Source organism: Corvus moneduloides, chromosome 2 (genome assembly GCF_009650955.1).
Source record: "Corvus moneduloides isolate bCorMon1 chromosome 2, bCorMon1.pri, whole genome shotgun sequence".
NCBI lineage: Eukaryota > Metazoa > Chordata > Aves > Passeriformes > Corvidae > Corvus > Corvus moneduloides.
Window position 1 is genome coordinate 60,864,828 of NC_045477.1, and position 24,116 is coordinate 60,888,943.

Consider the following 24,116-nt stretch of genomic DNA (forward strand, 5'->3'; position numbering starts at 1 on the left):
TTTCAAATTTTAGAGTACATCTTTCCCTTATATGACAATTATTTCTGGACATAATTTATCAAGAATACTTAAATATTGAATTTCTTTCTCTGTCCCCATCTTCTTTTTCTCACTCTTTTTCTTTGTAGCCATTGATTAAAAAATCTTTTTCGTTAGACAGACCTGTTGAATTTCACACTCTTTAAAAAAAAATTCTCTAATTTTTTTCAAACAGTATGGAATACACCAAATATGGCTAGAAATCTTCAAAATTGTAATAAAAAAATTTTTATTAAAAAATAAAAAGAAAGAAAAAAATAGCTAGGAACCTCTAATTTTTAAGAGACAGTCTGCTTCTTGCAGGGATTCTTGAAAGCAGAAGCCTTTATAAGTCGTCTGCTATTCTCTTACTGAGCAATAGTAGAATTTTTGAAATCTGATTGATTAATATAGTGCTGTAATTTTAATCCCAAATTAAAAAAAAAAATAGTGTGTGCAGACCCACAGTAGAACTTCTTTATATTTATAAAAATAGCATAATATTTCAACAGAAGTAAACACATATACCTTATGAACATGAATTTATGAAAAGATAAAAAAGGGATGAGATTAATATAGACCATTGCTAAAAATATTCTCCATAATTCATTGTATAATGCTTGGCCCAGGCTGGTTCAAACTGTTTCCAGTGATTAGGTTTTTACTTCTTTTTTTTTTTCTTATGCATTTATTTAAGGTTAATGGATCCTGTGAAGAATTTGTTTCTCATGCTCTGTTCTTGGCTATAATTTTTCATTTTCCTTTCTCTAAATTAAACTTTTGGATACCATAGCCATTCCAGAATTAATTAGTAGAAACTTAACAGTTGACTTTCAAACTTTTGAATAGTTTTATTTCTGAGTCTATAAAATTCAGTATTCGAAATACACCATGTGAGAGCTATACTTAGTGACAATTTTAGTTTATCTAGGTCCTCGTGTGGTCATAATATACAAGCCCTGAGAGGTTAATAGAATGAGTGGTTTTGTAGACAGCTGGTGGCACTTGGACAGATAGTCTACGTGTTTTTCGTGCAAACACTGGCCAGTTAATGATTTTCAAAGTCCCATTATTAGACTTTAGCAATTATATCATTGCATTTGAAATTTCATACCAGTAAATCCAACCAACTCATGTTGCCCCAAGAAGTTGTTGGTGTCCCATACCTGGAGGCAGTCAGCGCCAAGCTGGGTGGATCCTCGAGCAACCTGAGCTAGTGGAAGGTATCCCTGCCCATGATGGGGAAGGGTGTGCAGAACTTGATGATATTTAAGGTCTCTTCCAACCCAAACTGTTCTATGATTCTATGAAAACTGTATTTTGCACAGGTTTAATTTGTCTCTTCTTTTATTTTCCTTCTCCTCAACTCACTGAAGTAAAAGGTAACAAAATCAAACTGTACGATATTTTCCGAATGGTAGTAACCCTTTCTTTTTAAATTTTGGCAGCGTTTGAAAAGTTCCTATGCATTCTGACCTCTTTTTAAATGACTTTTTAAAATGAGCTTCATCTTCTGAGAAAACTGTATCAAATGTGTGTACAGAAATCCTGACATTTTTCTGCAACACTACACTAATGACAGAGTTCCTAAAATTTCACATTTAATCTAGAGCCACATATTAGAACAGATAGAAGAAAGTATTTGTAAAGGTCTGTTGTAGCAACTGTCAGAAAACAATATCTGTTGAATGGTTTAACAGCATACTCTCCTTGGAAATGAGTTGGTTCCACTAAGCTGTGAAAATGAGCTGTAAAACCAGGACCACTCCTCTAAGGCAGCTTTGGACAGTTAGGTTGACATCACAGACTATAATTCTCTGGTATCTAACTGGTTCTCTGGTCCTGCTACTGGAGAACCTGTGCTGTGGTAGCTGCTGACCTAATTGGTACTCCAGCCCTCAGCCTTGAATCACAGAGATAGAAAATGTTTCTTTACTGTTTAACTCTGGTAACTTCTAGAAATGGATAGTTCTTGGAGATTTTTTTTGGGAGGAGGGTGAGAGTGAGGGTGGAGTTTGTTTTATTTTATTCTTCAGGAGCTTAATGATGCTGTCATTTGGATAATTTTTTTTTATTTATGAAGAAACTGCAATTCCATGCAACTCACTTCTGACATGATGCATCTTACTTAGCTTTAGTTATTGCACTGCACATCTTGCTGGTTGTCTAGATTCCCCTATGGCTATAATACTCCCCAGGAGTATTATGTACCTTACACTAGATGACCAAATGGGATATTTTGTATTTCTCTAAAGCACATTGAAGGATCTTAGCTGATTAGCTTAGAGCGGCTTTCTTCAGGTGAACTGAAACCTACCTTAAAACTGAAGGTCCAGAGGCTTGGTGATTTTGTTGTCCTAGACAGGGCTGTATATCCAGAGAAGAACAAGAGGTTTTTGAGATTTTTAAAATAGCGTTAGTTTCTTAGAGTTACAGCTCTGCAATGTAAAGAAGTATGATTAATGCATGAGCTGGAATGTGTAATATCACTTCCATAAACATTAAAGTGTAAAAATTTTAAGTATATGACCCGTCACTTCAACTGAGATTACAAAAAAAAGAAAAGGTTTTAAGGGAGTTAGACATGTTAGACATTCGTCTCTCTCTCTCTCATCCATCGTGAAGCAGATGTTTACATTTCTAAGATTCCTCCAAGCTGCCAAGCCTTAAAATGGAATTTTTTTTTAATTATCACAATTTTTAATAGATATTTTCATACATGAAACAGTACTCCCTTTGCTGCCTGTATCTCAGAGTGCTGTTACAACTCAACATAAGCATCATACCTTCATAATTCATAGAAGGACTAATGCTTTTAGAGCAGAAAGAACAGTATTCAACTCCAAGCTCTGTGTCCATATATGATCATCAAGTACTTAAATTTGTTCTTTTGTAATAATGAACTTGCTGCACCATGGCACCCACTTCATTGTATTGTGGCAAAATACAGTATGAAGGTAATTGGTCAAATTATTATCTAGTTAAAGGTCATTAATAATTACCATAAATACAGAATTTCTCAGCAGCTAAGATGTGGTCATAGCTTCTATTTTAAAATCTGTGTATTGGCTCATCCAGGATGTGTGAAATGTTTTTTTGCTATGAAAATGCACAGACAAAAAGTATGACTGGTTCCTACAGTAGTCCAGTTTATAGTTAAGTTCTTAGCACCATCGAAAAGGAGGAGCTATAACTATTTCCAGAGCAAAAGTCTGACTTTTTTAATGGCAGAGAATAAGGCAGTTTATAGCAGGCATTTTGACTGCCAATATCACAAAAAATAGGAATGTTGATTCTGGTAGCAGCTGTGTTTAGGAGGAGACAGATGTCTTTCGTAAGTAAAAGCATAAGGTCAGTTTTCCTGGATATCTCTATTTGATATATTAGACATAGAAAACAGACATGAGTTCTGCAGTTTTAAATGTTTGTTCAGGTTGATAAGTACTGGACTCTGTCAGTGTCATAATGATTGTATATGAGTGTATATAGGTAGGGTCGCTGCACAAAAGATAGATAGTAGCTTAAAACTTGTGAGAAGAAAAGAAACAGCAGAATTACAGCTGCTTCCAAAATATGATGTGCTGCATTGGAGAGATACAGATAAAAATGCTGAAATACTTAATCTTTACACCTCCTTCTTTTTTTTTTTGTTTTCAAAGTTTGTTTTTCTGACTTGATATATACTAAATGTGAAGATGAACTTTTACTCTAATTGCATATACTAAAGCTAGGATGGATGTGAACATAATGTGGGTTAAAATCTTATTTTTAAAACTAAAGGATTTAGAAACTGGAAGTACAGTGTACATTGACATACATGCTGAACAGAAGATGGTTCTGTATTTTCCATCCCTTCTCTAAAACACAAAAAGACGTCCATGGTATACAAGCACATTTATTTCACAAGTCCCTTGGGAGTAACAGGTGTCTGCCTAATTTCTGCTGCAAACAGCAGTGACTTAAATTTTGGATAAAACTCTTTGCCTCTTTTCCAAGCTCAAATATTCCAACCATGAAAGTCGTTACAAGTATTTCTAATTTCTAATTTCTCCTACTGATAAAACCAAAACAAAGACAAAAAAATGTGCAGGGGGTGGCAGGGATACCCAAATATCTAAGAGATCAGTCAGACTTGTGTAAACACTTGCTATGTGACACTAAACCTTGGGCCCTCAGCTTCATTAATTGAGTGCTGCCTGTGTTACGGATCCTGATCCGCTGGATGCTGCTGCGAAAGCCGGAGCTGCTGCGAAGCATAGTGGTGTGATGTGAAGTGATGCAGAAAACAGTAGAAGCTCTGTCGCTAGGTCAGCTGCAAGAAGAAGTGACGTGTGTGAATGTACAGTATGCGGAGTTTTCTGAATGATGCAGTCTCTCTTTCTCCCAAAGAACTTCAGCTAATGATACAAGGGGAATTCAGTTCCCTTTGGCAGGACTCCATGTTGGTCTGGATCCTTTTAATACTTCTGCTTCTACAGTTACTTGGCTCATGCTGCTAAAAATATACACGACAGGCTTAATGAAAGTATCTTCTTTTAAAAACTACTTGTCAACAGTGATCATTTAATGTTCTTGTTTGCATGTGTGGTTCTCATTATTCTGACATAGCTATTAATACTGATGAAAATTAAAGAGAGAAAATCCAAATATTTTTATACTTGCATTTTTCCAGTAGCATCTGAGAAACCCCACAGCTAATCACCCATAAATTTTCTTGATTTTTTGTTTATTTTTTCAATTCAAGCGTAATATAGCAGTATACAGAGCTGCATTACAGCAGCAAGAGCTTCAGAATCCCAGTAGATGATGTAATTATGATTAAAAATTAGTATTATTGAATAATTCACTTTTTTAATATGCAAAAGCATTTTTTTCTCTCATTTTCAATAACCATCAGTCTTAATATCTATCTAATGAAAAAGCATAAACAGTGTCATCTGTCAGGTTACTAACAGAGAATGCCACTTATTGGAGCCTCATTGTTTACTTTAGCAGGTAATTTGTGGACCGGAATCATTTAATTGTTCTGAGCACATAATTACATGCCAGCATTTTCCAATTTAATTAAAATGTACAAATCTGAAGATTAAGGGAATTTTTGAATTATTAATCATTTCTCCTCTAGGAAATCTTGTTGCTCTGCAGGAGATTTGTCCAGTGTACAACTATACGTATTTTTTTCCTTCTCTTTCACAGACAGACAATTTTCCCGCAGAGCCCAATTACATGGGCAGCAGGCAGCAGTTTGTTCAAAGGTAAGGCCTATTAAATAACTTTCTTGGCTTCCCCATTTGCATTCTTGTCAAAATTGCTTTGCCAGAGAGTACAATTCAACTTAGAACAAGTAAATACAACTCTCTCTCTCTCTCTCTTTTTTTTTCTTTCTTTCTTTCTTTCTTTCTTTTTTTTTTTTTTAATATATATTTCAGTAGCTCCACGTTCAAGGATCCAGAAAGAGCCAGCTTGAGGGACAGCGGGCATGGGGACAGTGATCAGGCTGACAGTGACCAAGACACTAACAAAGGCTCCTGCTGTGACATGTCTGTTAGGGAGGCACTCAAGATGAAAACTACTTCAACTAAAAGCCAGCCACTTGAACAAGGTGAGTGAAGCCTACAATGCTTACAAAAACATAAACTTTAAACCATCTTTATCAACCTATTAGTATTGCAGTTGTGGGTTATCAGGGAGGAATAGCCCACTTATAATATTATCACAGAAAACAGTAAATCTTGTCACTAGCCCAGAGCAAAGAACACAGTATCTTTGAGAATGAACATGAAATGAAACCACAAGTGTCCAAAGAAGATTAAAAAAAAAAAAAAATTAGTACTTTTAAAAATGATTAGAATATATTCTATCTCCACTGGCATTGCGTGTGATTTATTATATAAAGTCCCTCTGTCAAAGTGTGATTTGGAAATTCAAACTAGACATGACTGCAACAGATAAAAGAATGCCAGTCATTTACATTCCTCATGTAGTTTGGAGAAGAGGAAAAGAAAATGCTTTGGATAGAAGACAAGAGTAAAAATTAATCAGAAGATGTTTTCATTTCATGGATGCATTTTCCTATTTGTAGTGTTGATTTCACAATTAAGAGTAGTGTGAGAAGTGTCAAATACTAACACAATCTGATTTTCAGTATACTTTCATTCACATTCTGTGAAGATACCAAAGATTAAGAGTGTCTGTGAAACAACTAAAATTACTTCTATCAGGACAATGACAATGCTCTCTGCCAACATTCATTCTGCCAAACAAGCATATTTATTTCCTCAAACTGTGTCCAATTCATTTTTTTCCCAGATGTGTTTTATCTAATTAGGAGGTCTATTTCAAAAGATACATTTCTTTTTTTTTTTTAAGCATCAGGCAGACAAAGCACTCTAGCATTCTCTGCCTTTTCTCTTTGCTTCTACCCCGTAAGCAATAAAGAAGTGCACTACTTAATTATTTTTAAATATTTTGTATGTTTCCCATTGTTTTACTTTGTTGTGGGGAAGGTGATTCACTGTCAGAGATAGTTAAGAAATTATAAAATCAGCCAGCCTTAATAAGAAGTTATATTTCTAATTAAGCAGAAATATATGATAAGCTTTTTAGTAGTTGTTGATTAATTGGACCTGGATTTTTTGCCTCTTAGCTTTGTCTGATCTGTAGTACAATCATCAGGAAATACATGTTCAACTTCATTTTTCTGATTATGTTGAGATTGCAATATAATTTTTGCAGTGTAGAATATTTAGAATGCTGCAATATAATTTATTCTGTATACATTTGGAGGTTGACCTCATATGTGACCTTATTTTCCAAGTAATAAATGCCGGAAAGATTATTTTTTCCTGACCTTTTGCCACAGCAACTCTCTGCTTATAATTGGACATTGATCTGTATAAAGATGCAGTGCAGGATTTTTTTTTAAAGAAGCTATTTGAGCGTGTGTCTTATTCTCTCAGTTTTGTGTGATAAAAAGACAAAAATTCTGAATTTCCATCTATCGAGTATAGCCATGAAAGAGCTTTAAAATTTTTAAAGTTTCACTAGGAAACTATCTAGTACTCAGATTAAAAATGTGGGGGTTTTATTTTAGAAAAGGACTGTATGGCCAGTGTTCATAATACTGCAGTTTGTCCAGCAGCATCAATTCTGGTCAAAATATATGCAGTCTACTAAGCATATTAAGCCAACTCTTCCCATGGTTTATTTTCATTATAATTCAAAATGTTACATGCAGATTTACATTTGTCAGTATACCTGGATGAGGTGCCCAATTCATCAAGGAAATTTATTCCAACTGCTCCTATGAATTCCTTATGTTCTTAGTAAGCATATATTGAATTGTGGGTGTTAGGTATTGTCAGCCGCTGAACTACAGCAGTGGGTGTTTATGTGAATTTCTTTACTGAGGAAAAAAAATAATGGGGATAGAGAGATAAACTACTTTTTCCTTTTTAAAAAAATTTCTTTTGCTCCTCCCAAATATAATTACAAATGGTAATGATATAATTTTTTTTACTTGAATGAACTCCTCCGTCTCAAGTGTGCTGTAATAAAATCGTTGTCACATTATGAAAACTGAACCTGCATCAAGCACCTTATGGTATTTCAGGTCATTGCAGTAACAAATGTGGTGCTATGTGGTGTTCCCAATAAAATCAATGATTACTTGTCATCGAGCTTAGTATGATTAGGGGTCTTAGCCCAATGTAATTTTTCTATTTTGAAACAAGAGAAATAAAATTGCTTTCTCTAGTCATAAGCCAAGTTGAAGGAAGGTAAGAAATATGATATATGTGATTAGGATAGAAAAAGAATTGAATTTTTCTTTAGAGAAAAATTGTTTTCTCGGAAAAGGAGATGGAAAGCTTGCTATAAACAATTGTCTCCAGCAACGCCTGAAGCAATATCAGAAGTTTTGGTTCTGTCATCATTCTGGGTTGTATGCAGGGATGGGAATTCACTATTTGGTAGCCAAGTTCTAGGCTTGATTATTGTCGTTTAAAGATATTTAAAATACTTTCTCTTCTGCTATTAAAACAATACAATTATTAAATCTTCTGACATTAACGAAAAATTATTGGATTAACTGTGAAGTCAGGATCTTGATGTGAGAGTCAATTTAAAAATGAGTTAGGTTTAAGTTTGACATATTCTTCACGTAATTCCAAACATTATTGGAACATGTCCAATTCTACACATGGCAGTAATAAGAATGCTAGTTGTACCAGTGTTTTGATGACAGCTTTGAGCAAATATAGCCTAGATAGTTGAAAATTAAAAGGCCATACTGAGATAAAATGTAGGTTGGTAGCGCTACAGCAATTGTGCATCTCTCAGTAACAGAGAAGTAGGAAATTTTATGAAAAAAATTTTGTAGACAAGATGTCTTCTGATTTCAGCATGGGATAGGAAGCAATCAAGCTTACTTTATGATTTTAATTAAATTGATGAAAACAGTGAATGATAGAGCCTGTCAGTTTACTATTGAAATAGTTGATTTCAAGGAAAATATATTCAGATAGCAAGTTTTGTCTGGTAGTGATTTTAAACATTTTCACATATAAGAAAGACAACGCAAATTATTAATTAATATAATTATATTATATTCTATAATTAATTTAATAATTAATGAAATTATTATGGAATGGCCTTAATGGAAGGAAAGCAGAAAAAAGCCCCAAACTTTAAAAGTTATACGATAGTAAGTCTTGTGTTAAAATAGGCACGTCCCACTTTAGTTATCTCAGCCTTATAGTCTCTTGCTGTGATAGCTAAGCCACTTTCTGCATAAGAATATCTAGCTGTTTCTTAAGCTTACTTATGCTATCTTAATCAGCTGTCTTACTAAACAGCTTGCTCCATATGCCTGCTACTCTTTTAACAGAATTGTTTGGGATAAATTTGTTTTATTTACCTGTTTTTTTTTCCACTTCTGTTGCTGATACTTTAAACCCTATCACTAGTTTGGACAGTTTGAGACCACCCTACTTAGAAGTCTTACAAGAATTAATAGTTTTAAACACATCTGTCAAATTGCGTGTTTATTTCGCTTGAAGTAGTAGCATGTAATATTCACTTTTTGCATTTAAACAACAGAGTAATTGTTTTGTTTGGTATGGTTTAAGAATCAGAACAATAATCTATAGTTCTTTAAAAGATATCCAAAGCTGAAAATTATATCATAAACCATAAACAATAATATCTACAAGGGAGCAGTAAGACAGTGAAATGTTAATTTTATGCTTTTCTGAGTGAGTCCTGCATATGCTTACCTTATAATCAGTAAAAAATACAGAGTTATGGACTTTTCTATAGTCACTCATAAATTATTGTCTTTGTTAGATTTTCCCAGGAATTTTTACTTTCCTTTTCTTTTCTGTTTTTATTGCTGTCTGTGTTTTCTTGTTCTAGTGTAAGTCTACACTTTCATGTCTTTGTCAAAAAAAACTTCAAGGGATCAAATATTTCCAAATTCAGTAGCTTTGTTGAATTTTTGCTTTATCACTGTGCGTTGCATCTTTCTTTCAACACAGTTTCTTGCCATTCACACCTGCATCCCATAGAAGAGCCATTTCTGCATATGCTGTTGCCTCATTATCAATAGCGTGGATCCTGAGAATAAAGAAAAAAACAGAGGCGGCTGCTTGAAGGAAGGGTAAAAGGAAACTCTTCAGCATAGTTGTCATCTTCTCCTTTAGGACCAAGATTGCCCATCAGGCTTCTCTGTAAAACAGCACCGTTTTAGCCTAGGGTATAGTTACTAGTATAAAAGGAATTTAACGTATCTGCATGAAAAAAAAAGTGATAATAAGTGTAACTTGAAAATATAATAGCTTTCTTCATCACAACAAAAATACATTTGCATCACAACTGAGGCAGATCTGCATGCAAGTTTTAGGAGTAAAAATTATATCAGTGCTAGAGAATCTCTGTGAATACTGTTTGTTATCCCTTGTGTTTGCCCACTGAACAAGTTCACATAAGAAGTGTGTAGTAACTTGTTCATTTGTAGTCTCTATTTCTAAACAAGACTGATCCTAAAAATCAAATATTCTACATTATCCATCTGTAGCAGAGCAGAAACCAAAAAAATTTTTACCAAGATTTTTCTGGACTATCCATTAATTTTCCTGGCATAATCTTCTCGAATCTGTTGGATAATTAAAATCCATTCTGTTTAACTGAGTTAGAATCAGTCTAGACTGATAGGTCCAGAAAGTTCATCAAGCACATTTCTGCTGTCTGACATCATCACCAATGCTTTCTATGAAATTGGGGATGATGAGTTCTTTATGAATACACCAGCTCAATGAGATAATAGAAAAAGAAGATTGTGGAGAAATATTTCTTTTCAAAGTTTGCAAAACTGGCGATGGCCTCTTCTGAGAAACTGATAGAGGCTGAGAGTCCCCAGAAACTGACACAACATGTGAAATCTTTTGTTCAACAATGCTTCATCCCATAAGGTTTTTTCCCCTGGACAGAACATCAATCACATTCTCTCAGTGCTCAGAATAGCTGTCAGACTGCCCTTCTCGTTCTGACACCACCTAAGAGTCTTTATGTCCAGCACTCTCATCCCTTCTAACTCACTTACCTCTAACATGGTCAGGTAAGATGCTAACTTGCTGTTTACTTGCACGCAGTACCCATTTTTCAATTTCATCTGATTAATTGTTTTCCAGGAAAGCTATCAGAGCAACTTAATTGTATGGAGGGTCTCCTTCCTTTTCTTAGTATGTCTTAGTAGTAGAATCTGTTTCTAGAACTGTAAAATTCTGAAAATGGTTACGTGAAGCCCACACAAAATAACTTTTTGAGTCTCAGGTTTTCTGCTTCTCTTTGTTATTTTCTTTATATTTTTCTCTTCTTTTTTTGTTTCTGTGCTTTATGCAAGCACATGTATGATCCTAATGAGGACTAGCATAGGTCAAAGGCAACTTATTTATTCTGTACCTGTTTCTGATTGACCAAATTTGCTATCAACAAGCTGGAGATATTTGATTTTGGCCTTATGCTAATAATGAGACTTTAAGATTAAAAATGTAGGTAGAATTGCAGAGTTTTATGAAGAATAAGACCATTCTTTGATATCTACTCCAGTGTGTATAAAAAGTTCAATATGACATTCGAGCAACTGACATTACTTCTTTATTTTTTTTCTGCTGTGAGTACTTTGTTCAGTGAAACAGTACTCCTAAATGTAAGAGAATTACCAGCATTATTATTGGTCTCATACTTCTTATAAGTCCTTGTGAATGATGATATTCAAACTTCAGTTGGTATTAAACTTTTAACTTATTTCACTTTTCGTCAGAGGAAACTAATAAAAGTTTCAAATGTTCTAAGTATCTTGATTTCAAGCATTTAAAGATGATCTAGGTAACACTTCCACAAGATTTCATTACCTGGGCTGAGCTAAACTATGCAAACATTCTGTAGTTCCCTTTTCTGAGAGATCAGAATTATTTTCTGCCTTCTAACCTAAGTTAATGAACTAGAGAGAAAAATACAGGTCAGTTGCCTTTGACGTACAGATGATTGTCAGCTTTTCTCATGTTAATTTGCAGTAATCTATGACATATCTTTTGCTGTATAATGTATAAAGCAAATTATATGATGGATTTAGACAAAGTAAAGAAAAAACTCTCATATCTGCCAACTTTTGTTCCCTCAGAATATTATGTTGAATATCTCTCATGGTTTAGGTTCTATTTTTAGAAAATCTCCTAGTCTACCAGCCAATTTAAGTTCATCTTTTAGATTTCAGCTATTTTTATACCAAGTTCAGGTTTGTGATTGAAGCTGTGTGACTGCTTCAGAGTCCAGTTTGTTTGGTGCTTCCTCGTTACAGATGGGAGGGCTCCCAGGCACAGCTTCACCATAGTGTGCTCATCTCACAAGTATATGAGCAGCTTTGGTTTTCAAGCAAGGTTATCTGGGTAAGGAAGGGGAAGTTTGAGGAAGCAGATGTTTGTCCTAAAAGAACAGAAAAGTCAGAAAAGGAAGTGAAGTGGTATCCTAATGGAGAAGAGATAGATTCACTTAATGCCTCACGATTTTTCTGCTTCTGTTGATACAAAATAGAAAAGTGGTGAAAATGTTTTGGCAGCTAAAGTGACAGTGAATACAGTTTGCCTCAGACTGCCTTAGCCTATTCCTGCTGCCTGTTATTGCCCATTTTCCTGCATTTCAACCAGCGTTGTGTTTTGCCAAACTGGGTTTTTAATCAGGTGCACGTTTCAGCACCTGGCAGATTATTGCCATCTTACATCTGGTAAGCTGTGAAGTTTTGTGAACAGCATATCCCAACTTAATCAATGCATTTAACCAAAGATTAGGGGGCAAATTTCTATAACTGACTTTCAAAACATACAGAAAGAACTTTATGCATTGGTACATGCAAACATGTCACTGACTCAAAGGGATTACAGCCATTCAGCGCAACTTCATCTATGCACCATTTGGTGTATTATGCCACATTTTTCAGGTAATTTAATTTCTCCTCCACATTATTTCTACTTATTTTATAATTAAAAATTAATTCAGTGGTTGAAAATTATAGGTATTTTTGATGTGGTTTGTTTTCATTGGACGCTTCACTATCGAACCAATTTAGATATGTCTTTACTAACATCTGAAAAGTTCGTGACTGCACCAATAAAAGTATTCATAAATTTCAGAAGAGGTTTCTTTGATGAGCTTACTTGCAAATTAATTCATACCATACACTTCAAGATCATAAGTCTATTATCATAAGTCTCGTATCTCAGATTCTAATATTTGGGTGCTGTAGCTGTTGGTGCTCATCTCTTTCTGCTTTACTTCAGAGGGAACAAAGCAGAATATCCCTCCCCTGTCACTACTGCAAATCTCATTACATCCTTTCAGTACTTTCTGTTTTGACACTGCCTTTCCTGGGGCTGAGCACAGTTATTGTACTGCAGTTTGTTCTTGGAAGGCTTAGAATCCATAAGTTATCTTTTCACTTTATTCCCACCAGAGGAGCAAGAGAAGGATTTGCAGCTCTCAGTAAGATGAGGTCCTTCTATGTCAAAATCATTATCTTCAGCTAACATTTCTTCTTTTCAGATTCTTTTTATAAATTGAAAGAAAAGTGGGGGCATAGAAAGATCAACAACTTCTGAAACAAGGAAATCAGAAAATAAAGAGTTTTCATAGTTTCAGGCTTTATGCATTTCTCTGGGTGGCAAATGGATGTTCTCTACTTGTGCTTACTTTTGTTAATTAATATTTTAGGGCATATATTCATATATTGGATGGATACTTGATATCAAGGAAACCATTGTAACAGGATTGGAGAGTCTATTCCTGTCTCTTACTCTGTGTCTGAAAAGTCCTTGCATGGTGTACTTACAGGTTTATTTTAATTAAGCTTACGCAGAACTAGAGTTTTAAAAAAACATATATATGAGGGTATGTGTGTTTATTCAGTTATATAGAGGAGATCATTAAAATAAATACATCTTCTCTCTGCCTCATTTTAAATCATCATTGTATGATTTATGTATCTCCTCTTATTGACTCAGCAGAAAATACAGATATGATAAACAGCAATGGTAGACAAGATTTAACAAAATCCCATTGCATATTCCAGCCACATTCTTTTTACCAAAAAGAAGCGATTTTCTGCAGATGGACTTAAAGCCGATACATATTAGATGGAAATCTCAACAATTGTATTTATCAATAGTTCTATGTCCAGCTAGGGAAGACAAAAGAGAAGTGTCTCAAATAAGAGACAGGAGTTAATTATTCCATTCAGCAACACTTTAGCTGGAATACTACTAATTGTATTTTGTTCTTCTGGAACAAAGAGTATCTCCTAATGTCTGTGCACACTAATAGAGACTGTCCTTTTCATGGCCCTTTTTCTGTTTATATACTACTTTTCTCCGATGCCGTGGTTTCCAGAGGGAGAAACGTGGTTTAATTTAATTTGGGCCAGAGTTGCAGCATGCTCTAATTAGGGATATATCCACAGTACACAGTTTGTAGGCATATTTTAGAGAAAGATCTGGAAGAATTCAAAATCAAAAAAAGAGGTATAATAACAGCAGAAAATAGAGGTTTGTGAAACATCACCTGTAGCTGAAGTTTGAAAGAAGTGTTTGTTTAGAATCTGTGTGTGTTTAAACAAACAAGGACTAGGGTGAAGCATAATAAAGGTCTTTGTGTATATAAAACTGTTATAAACAGTATTGTGATTGCTTTTCTTTTCTTTTTGTTTAATTTTCTGGAAGAAGTATTTAAGTTATATTTGAGAGAGAACTTTACTATAAAGATGTGTAGGCACTGAAACAGGCTATCCCTGTAAGTCAAAGAATACCCTTTCCTGGAGATTTTTTAAAAAGGTTAAATACACATTTGTCAGTGATAATCTAGATTTATTTTAAACTACCCAGGGCCAGAGGATCCACTTTAGACCTGCTTTTTATGATGTCAAAATTAAATATGGGGATGCATTGTACTGTGTAATCCTGAGTAAAACATACTGAAAAAGAATATTTGCTCTTATCTGTTCTGCAGCCTCTTGTCTCTGAACATCTTCATCTGGAAGAACTCACCATGTTAGAGAATTGCAAGGCATGTGGATTACGTAGTGCTTCCCAACAATAATACCTGACATTATAATATAATATGTAGCATTTAACATGGATTTGGCTCAGAGACAGAGCTGCAGAACAACTAATTAATGAAACTTAGTGAAACTTTGTCTAGTCTCTGTACATCAGTGATACATGATGCCATGTATCAGCCTCTGTGCACCTACTGCCCGAGCCGATCTCCAGAATGGCAGAGCAGCTGGTTTCCATTCCCTGCTGCTGCTTTCTCGTATTCCAGCTGCTGCACTCAAATAACCTCCCTTCCCCAAGTGGGCTTCATATGGTTTGAAAGGGACTTAATGTACCTCAGTGCATAGGGAACTTTTGATGCATATTTCATCACGTTTCAGTTCTTTCTACAGGGAACACTGCATGTATAACAGATGTTCACTGACTGCTACCCTTTCCTGAAGGTGACATGCCCTTTTCTGTGTTTCATCTCTAATGTATATAGAGTTGGTAATGCCCACGTGGTACTAAAAAATAGTGCTCCATGGCTGCCCCTGTGCTGCATGCCAAGCTATATTTAATTCCATCTGCTCCCCTCTGCAGCATGAAATGGAGAAGAGCATATGCCCAGTACAAGCAAGTCACACTGTGGCACAGGTAATACCCCTTTATTTAAGACAAGTATAGGTATTTTTTAAATTTAGGACTCTAGTCCTCCAGCTTTTTAATACATAAATTTTTTCATATAGATTAGCAGGGATGTTCACGTAATTACATATCAAAAAATGCCTAGTCTTATATCTCTTACTATTATTAATGCAATATTATTAATATTGTAATATTGTATATGTAGTATGTGTGTTTATATATGTCCACATGCATACTCATAAATTACAAATAAGACCTCACTAACTGATATCCCTGAAAACTTAATTTTATAATCTATATAAATCTATATCTTAACAGTATAGAAATTTTAATGCTTTAAAACACTTTACACTTGCTTCTTTTAAAATTGCAACTATGAGAACAATTCACAAATCTGTTTACACAAAACACTCAATTTTCATCATAAAACTTGTTTTGGAAAGAATAATAATTCTGAGGCAAAAGCTGTCAGATTTAAATAGAGTATATAATTGAAAAGCAGTCCTTTACAAATAAAGTTTTTTAATATCTATTTAATAATGTATAGCACTATCTGACCCAATTTTCATTTGAACAAATGAAAGCGGTTCTTACATAAAAAGTGCAGCTTAGGTTGCACATTGACAAGATCTCTAGGCAGCTACAGAGCCCAAACAACCTTTCAAGGTCCAAATCAAACATAAAAAGAAAACAGCAACAGAAATGGAGCTGTGTCTGTTCTGACCCTGTGGAGAGACTTTTGCTGCATATCTGTAATCTTCATGGCCCAGAGAAGTGTGTATTGGATCCGTGTGTGCTGCTGAATATGAATATTCCTACACTTTGTGGAATATTCCTACACTGTATGGAATATTCCTGCATTTCATGTCTGTGATTAGTTTTAACAATGATATTTCTTTCCAATATTGCTAGTTAGACTTGAAGCAAGGATTCTGGCCCTTATCCATATGGTATTTTGTTGTCGTAAGAAAAGTTTTACATAAATTTCAAACACAAATTACTTCTTCTTGAGGGGAGGTGCATGGAGGAGAGCAGGACAGAGGAAAAAAGCTACACTGAACACTGATGCTACTCCTGCGAGGAAAGCTTTAAACTCAGCTTAACTTGCCAGTGTTCTGTGGCTGCTTTTTCACTTCTCATGGGTACCAGACCACAAGAATAACCAGGGCACATTTCTGAACTGAATACAAAAATTATTTTTTTTAAAAAAAGGTATTTTTTATTTGGCTTTCATGTTTGCAATAAAAAAGTAAGTTAAGTGGTTTGGACTTCCTAAATAAAACTTCTCTCAAAATTTTCTCTCTTCATTATATTGACTGTGAAAATAAAATCCCACAAGGTGTTTAAGCCTATGACATATGAAATTGTGAATTTTTCTTATGGATACCTTTTCTTTACACAAAAGCATCCATATTTTTGTTACATTCAGGGTCTGTTTATTCATTCTTTATTATTAATGTATATTCTCGTTCCTTTATTTTTAATTTTATACTTTTTATTTTCTGTGCATTCACATTTTTTTCTTAGTATATGGAGAATAGCAGAAACATTTATGTTGCTAAAATTTTGGCACAAGAACAGAGCTTCTCAAACACAGGCTAGACAATTACCTACAAGTGTGAACTCACCTTCCTTTTGCTGTTGAGAAATCTTGCCCCAATCACTAATTCACCATTATTTTACAGTGATTTCAGGAGATGTGTAACCTTCATCAGTATGGCAAAATAAGCCAGTGTTTAAAGCCTGAGAACTTCATTGCTACTTAGAACCTAAAGAATTCTTTAAATTCTTTAAAGACACGGATTCAGATGTCAGTAGAAGCTCAGATTATTGTAAACTTATTAAATGTCTTTTTCTGATATGCAGAAGTATGAAAAGACAGAGAGAGAGTTAGAGGAAGAAGAAGAAGAAGAAAAAATATTAACTTAGAAGTTAAAAGTGTGGGAAGACAACATGTAACACTGGAGAAAAAACCAAACAAACAAGCAATCAAAACACACTCAGATTTCCTAAGAAACAAGAAACTGCCCTACTATTAGAAGTAGTGTTCTTTTGTTAAATTTAATTCTCTGCCAAAAGTGATAAAAATTTGTGATTTTCCTAGAGACAAGCTGCATTTAAATAATTCTAAACTGGAATATATTTCATATCAGACAGGTGCTTGCTTTTTTGCAGGAGTTCATCAGGGTCAGCAGAGTTGTACCACCTTGCCCATTTTAAATCAACACAGGCCAGGTTTTTTTTTGTTTTGTTATAAATCTACAAAATATAACTTTGTCTTTTTAATCCAATGCTAGGTAATATAATTCTTTTGCATAAACCTTTGTATTAAAAAAAAAGTTTTCACAAAACTTAGATGATATTTTTACTTTAGATGTGTGAACATAATACTCTGGAAAATAGGAAAAAAATTAAAATTATAAGTTTAAGACAGCTAAAAATACTCTTCAAAATTTTAATGAAATCCAGGATATTCAAGTTAATGGCATCTTCATTTAGACGGATTTTTACATTTCCAAAATAGATTTGAAACTTGGGTTTTCTTCTAGATATTTAGTCCTCTATAACTACAACAAGCTGGAAAGACCTGAAGGGTTTGTTAGTTAAAAAAAAAGGAAAAGAAAGCTTCCCAAACCTCTACATTTTTAACGCTGTTGAAGGAAAGAACAGCCACAAGTTCTAAGGAACCTCGTCCCTATCATTTCACCTACTATCTCACCTACATCTGAGCTATTTACCATGATTCTTTGTAATTAGTTAGTTGATGAGCTCTATAGAATTACTGAGGAGAGTGAGGTACTTCTAGCGTATGATTCCTTTGACCTGTTTAAGATGAATCACATCCTTTTTACTGTAGGTAAAAGATGACTAACTGAGATAGAATTAAATAACTCTGCACACCTAAACCTATGAAAGAAGAATTTCCACTCAGGTTTTGAGGGAACGAGCTTTTTGCAAACTGACTATTGTTTATTACAAGTCTTGTATTTCTGTGTTTCTTATTTGTGTTATAGGTGTTAGTTGTTCCAGCCTAAGTTTATTCTGGAGACATCATCAGAAATTTATTCAGCAAATCTTTCCATTTCATCAATCATTCTGTAGAGGTGGTGAATCTCTCTTCCATGGTAGAAATATGATTTCTGTTTGCATGGCCATCGTTCCTTCTCCCATGTATTTGCAGATGGGAACTGTTTTTTCCCTCACAAAATTAGGTGACTGTGTCAGGTGCATAATTTTTTATGCTTTGCTTTAATATTTATCAACTTCACCTTTGGTTTCGATTCTTATAACCAAATTTCTAGTGCCAGAAGCAATGTAGTATAGTGTGTTGGAGGTTTAAAATTAGAACCTGAGATCAACTTTCTCAAAAGCCCTATGTGTTGAAGTGCTTTACTGAAATGACTCACAAGAAAGGAAAGGCATGGTCTTAGATCATATGAACTTCCTAAAATCAAAATAAATTAACATATTTATCCGACTGCTGGAACTGTTTTAATTTAAGATAATTGAATATCAAGGGATGAATAAAAATATTAATTTAAGGATTAATCTCTGTGTAAAATATCGGTACCTTACATAATGTTAATCTTCAGTAAATTTTTATCATTTGGTGAATGGAAGTAATTCATGAACTTGTTAAACCTAACTCCTCATAACATCTAAGGCTGTTCTTGTATGTTCATTAAATAGCAATGGGTTCTGAAATAGCTGTTAATCCCTGGCAAATACATTTAAGAATCAACTGGCATTTCATAAACATACAGTAGCAATCCTATTAAATCTAAGTAAATATTTGTTTAAGATACTTCAAGTCTATCCCATTCTATCACACCCACTGTAGGGTGTGCTGTTATTATGGAATGGTGGGGTTTATCTCCATGAGTACACCTGCCATTCTCCTCTCAACTCCAGAGCCAGCTGCTAGAGATGTTGCACATGCTGGCACAGAGAGGTCTCCTTCTAAACTTTCTGCACTGTGTCCCTGAAAGAAATAAACTAAACTAAATATATATTCCTATAACCATGTGAATGTCAGAGTTTTCTGCCAAATAGCTGTGAGAAATGGCGTTGTCATATTTTTTCACACTTCTAGATGACATATCTTTGCCAGAAAAGCTTCACAATATAGATCTGGTCTCACAAGTTGCTATTCAGCATCAGTGTTATTGCTAGAGAACATAGTCTGCTTTCTTGCAAGGCTCACACAGAGAAAGACTGAACTGCATTTTTGGCAAATAGAACACAGTTGACAGGAATATGTTACACACCTTCTCATGCACAGATTAACCCTAATAACAAGTATTTAACTCTATAAGTGCCTCTCAGGACTATCTAGAAAGTAAATCTTCTATATTGTACATCACTCAAATACCTTTGACTGTCTTCTGCTTTTGTGTTTGCTCTTTTGGCTTTGTTAACATAAAAACAAGTAGTGGAGTAACCATCCTATCTGGATTATTTTTCTCTCGCTCTAAAGGAGAACTTTACTTTGAGTACTTTTTTCTGATGGTTTAGTTTACTTTTTTCTTACCCACAACAAAATATTTGTTTGGTTGGTTTCCTTAATATTTAACTACTTTTACAAAGGAAGAAAAAATAGGGAAGTAGCTTATAAAACAAACAAAAAAGCCCCACCCATTTTAAAATAAAAGACATAATGATTTTTTGTGAAAATGTGAAGTAGACAGTTTTCAATGACTATAGATTGCTATTTCAGATATTATGAGAACAGTAATTTACATTAAGGTGCTCTTATAATAATTTATGCTTTGCTATTCACAGCTAAATTTGTAGTTCACAAAATATTCAAGTTTATCTAGTTTTCAGAACAGGAAAGCAAAAGTGTTTATTACTGAAAATAGTGTCAAAATTTCTTAAATTTACATCCTTACACAGCTTTTAATATCTCTATACCTTGCCTTGTATCAATAGAGCTAATATGAGACAATTTAATCCCTTAATATTCTTTCTGATTTGGACTTTAGATCCCTCAGCTTTTTGAAAGTTAACTAAGATTTTTATTTACTACCATCAGAAAATTTCACTCTGAGAAGTATAAGAATTCAATATTATGATTATTCTATTGCTGGAAAAATGGAACAGATTTTGAAAAGGAAGGACTTTGAGCTTAAAGCAGTAACTTAGTAATAATAGTGGACATATAAAAAATTATTGCAAAGGTAGGCAAATTTCATACTGGACATATGAAATTTTTAACTGTATACTTTCTGTGACTTCTTATAATTCTGGTCCCATATTTCTTTTTCTATCTCACCATTCCAGTGTAGATTGTAAAATGTATCTTGTCTGGAGCAGTCATGCTGATAGCTACATATGCATTTGATTTTATGAAACTAAATTCTTAATAAGGAATACTTTTAATTTTTTGGTGCAGATAATTTAATATCTTTTATTAAACTGAACTAAGCAAGTACTTAAAAATAGCTCCCTGACATTCAGAATAATGGATATGAAAGCAAGAGTAATAAAAATTGCTGGGACGGTGCAGTGCAAGCACTGATTCAGCAACTACTACACTGATTTAAACATTTTCTTTGGTACATAAGATATTAATCTGTAGAGGTTTAAAAGCATGTGAAAACAACTCTGTCTAGAAAGGGTTGAGATGTGGAAGTTACACGTGATGTAACAAACTCCAACTCATCCTGCAGTCTAGGGCAACTCTACTATATGCATGCCCTTCACTTACAGCAGCTGAAGGTAATTCAATCATCCACACAAATGCAACATCTGAGTCACCTTGTGGAATTTCCTGTTACAGCCTTTGCACAAAGACTTCAAGACAATTACAGCCCTGTGCAATTAAGGGTCCAAAGAAAAGTATGCAAGAAAATAAAAAAAGACATTTTTCGTCAAACCTGTGCGGATTTTTGTTCTGTGATTTTGTGTTACAATGTTAAAGATCCTTAGCTTCCATAATGTCCTGCACAACAATCTCTACAGCTTTGCTGTGTGTACAAACACACTGCTTTTGATTGAAAACTGCCACCTGATAATTTCACTGGCAGCGTCTAGTTCTTGCTTTAGGAGAAACAGTAAATAATTGTTTCCTATTAGTCTTCTCAGTGACAATCACGATTCAAAACTCTTTTCATATTTTCCCTTTGTTGTGTTTTCTTCAAGCTGAAAAATCTTAGTCTATTTAATCTTTTCTCTTATGAAAGCCTTTTCATAACTTTGATCATCTTTGCTGCTTTTTTCTTCTCAGTTCTATTATATTCTTTTGAACATGGCATGAGCAGAACTGAATACAGAAGCCTAGATACAGCAGCTATGGATTAAAAGAGTAATGTTTTGTGGTTTAATCTCTATTCTTTTCCAAGATACCTTCTTATTCTAACTGCTCTCTTGTTGAACCTTGAACTGACATCTTCATTTAACTGTCCAGAGATCAGTTTGAGAGTCCCTTGCTTGTGTATTAAGAGTTGTTACTGTTTTCCATCACGTATGTTACCTACATTTGTTGACACTGAATCTCACATGCCGTAGTCATTCAATTGCATGGCATCTATCTACAGCTCTTCAGAGTCTCAGATTTTACTACTCACTTTTGTTTGATACCAAAGCTAATTTAAGTGATAGTGTTACAATGCTCCAATTTCATACTTGGATTCCATATGGTCTGATGATTTGTTAGGAGTCATTTTACCCTATTAATCTTTTCATTCCAGGTAGTTTTAGTGACTCATTTCTATCCCCAAAATACCTGCATTGTAGGAATCTCCCTGGCTTCCTTCTTTCCAAAAACTTTTTTTTTTTTTCTGAGGAGGGGGTACTTGTGACCTTATCTTTTTTCAGCACTCTGCATGTGCAGATTCTGCGTCAGCCTCACTGATCCACTGATCCCCTGGCAGATGTTATTTTTTTTTTTTTTCCTGATTTTTTGGTAAAAACTCTCATTAATTTCTGTGTCATGAAAAAATAGTCTTCAAAATCTTTTTCATACTTCCCTACAATATTGTAACATTTTATTTGTCGGACTTCATGCATTTTCTCATCCTACTTTGCTCACAATTTTGACATTTTTTTAAAAGTTTCTTTTTACTCCTAATGGCCTCCTTTAGTCTGCTGTTTCACCATGCCGGCTATTTTTTTTGTCCTTTAAAAGTGTTTTTGATAAGTAGTATACAGTTTCTCTGAACCCCTAATATAGTATCTTTAGGCAGTCTGCTTGCCATCTGCGAGCATTTAGTCTTTTAGACGTCCTCTTCAATTTCCTTTCGAAAAGCTTTGTCATGTTCTGGTAGTTCCCATTTTTTTAAGTCAAATGATACTGTAGCCTTTTTTTTTTCCTTTCCTTTCCTTTTTCTCTTTCTCTTTCTCTTTTCTATAGACATTAAATTTGAGAGCTTAGTTGCCAACATTACAGTGTAACTTGTAGTTACTTTTTCCACCTGGCCTGTTGAATGCTAAAAAGTAAATCAAGTAAGCACTGTTTATCCTCTCGTGAACTCTTTGACTAGTTGTTATAAGTGCAGTGTACTTCATCATTCCTATATAATTTGTATCTTGGAATTATAATAACACTGGGTTCCACTGGCTATTTTCTTTTTATTACCTTTGGGAGGTATCTGTTACATCACATTCCTCTCTTCGAATCAGCTTCTGGAGTTCTTATATTTTAGACTTTAAAAAAAGTGCAGAATCAAGTAAATACTTGATTTTGGTCTGGCTACGTATTTGTATGTGCCCTGTTCAATTAGGATTTTATTCACTGAAGTTTTTCTTTGCTATTCCCTCTCCGAATACCATCAACTTTTACTCTACCCTATTTTTCTTTCCTTTTTCACTTTGCAGTTTGTGACTTCACTCTAGCTGACATGTTATCTGAGATTACATGCTTTCCTATATCTGTCACTTGTCTTCAATCTAAGAATCATTATCATAGCCAATTCAAATGTCATCAGCCTTTTTCTTGTGCCGGTTTGCATAATGCCTAGTCTTCTTGGATGTGTTCCATTCATTGCAAACATTTCCTTGGTTGCTAATTAAAATATACTCTCCTCTTATCAATTTTCAACCCAAAAAAGTATATGAGCTTTAGCATCTAAAATTCAGAAAGTAGAAACAAAATCTCTGCAGAAGTGTGGAAATGCTGCAGAACTGTGATGTCATTTTCAGTTCTTTCCTGGGCCATTACAGTAAGACAGAAAAGAAAAAAAGAAGACACATTTATTGCAAATCAATTATAGAGAGATCCTTAACTGTCTCATTTTCATCTTGAATTTTATCTTTTGCTTGTGATTCAATTGACTCAAGTCTGCCTCTTCATAATGAATTTTTATGAGAGGGAGACTTGATAGTTATACCTGCAACTAATGTTAAAATAAAATTCAATGTGTGCTTCCTTTTTACTGGAAAAAACACCCACACATTATATTGGTTGTCTCTGATGACTGCCACCAGTTTCCTATTTTCAGCTCCTTCTGCTTTTTATTCTCACTCTTCCTGGGAGTTTTGGCAGCTAAGAATAACCTTTTCAAGTACATGTACAGACAATGTCCATTTTCCCTTGGTATACTAGTAGTATCACATATCAAAGGCAACAATGATATTTCTATTGTTCCTTTATTACACAATTTACCAAATGCCTATTTTAGGCTTGTTCATTACCCTTTTGTCATTTTGACTTTTGTCATCCCTGAAAAAATACTTTTAGAGATCTTTCACATCCTATTAGAGACCTCTCACAGCCTATTGTTGCAGAACTTAATTTAGGAATGCAAACATCCATTACTATTACCATTTTCCCTCAATCTAGCACAAATCTTAATGTTTTCCTCTTTTTCTACACTGACCCAGCTGTGAAAACTTGCCCAAATTAACATTACAGGTGGATTAGTCAAATCA

General features: G+C 34.3%; 1 protein-coding gene across 9 annotated transcripts in view; it reads left to right on the forward strand.

Annotated features, from left to right (window-relative positions):
• The window catches only part of PCDH17 (protocadherin 17), a 90,129-nt gene that overhangs the window by 23,977 nt on the left and 42,036 nt on the right, over nt 1-24,116 (forward strand). For 8 of the 9 annotated variants that reach the window (XM_032099860.1, XM_032099863.1, XM_032099864.1 and 5 more), the window contains exons 3-4: nt 5,215-5,273; nt 5,448-5,620. In XM_032099860.1, coding sequence (XP_031955751.1) covers nt 5,215-5,273; nt 5,448-5,620 — 232 coding nt within the window. The remainder of the gene's footprint in view (nt 1-5,214; nt 5,274-5,447; nt 5,621-24,116) is intronic. The other variant, XM_032099862.1, reaches the window with a different exon arrangement.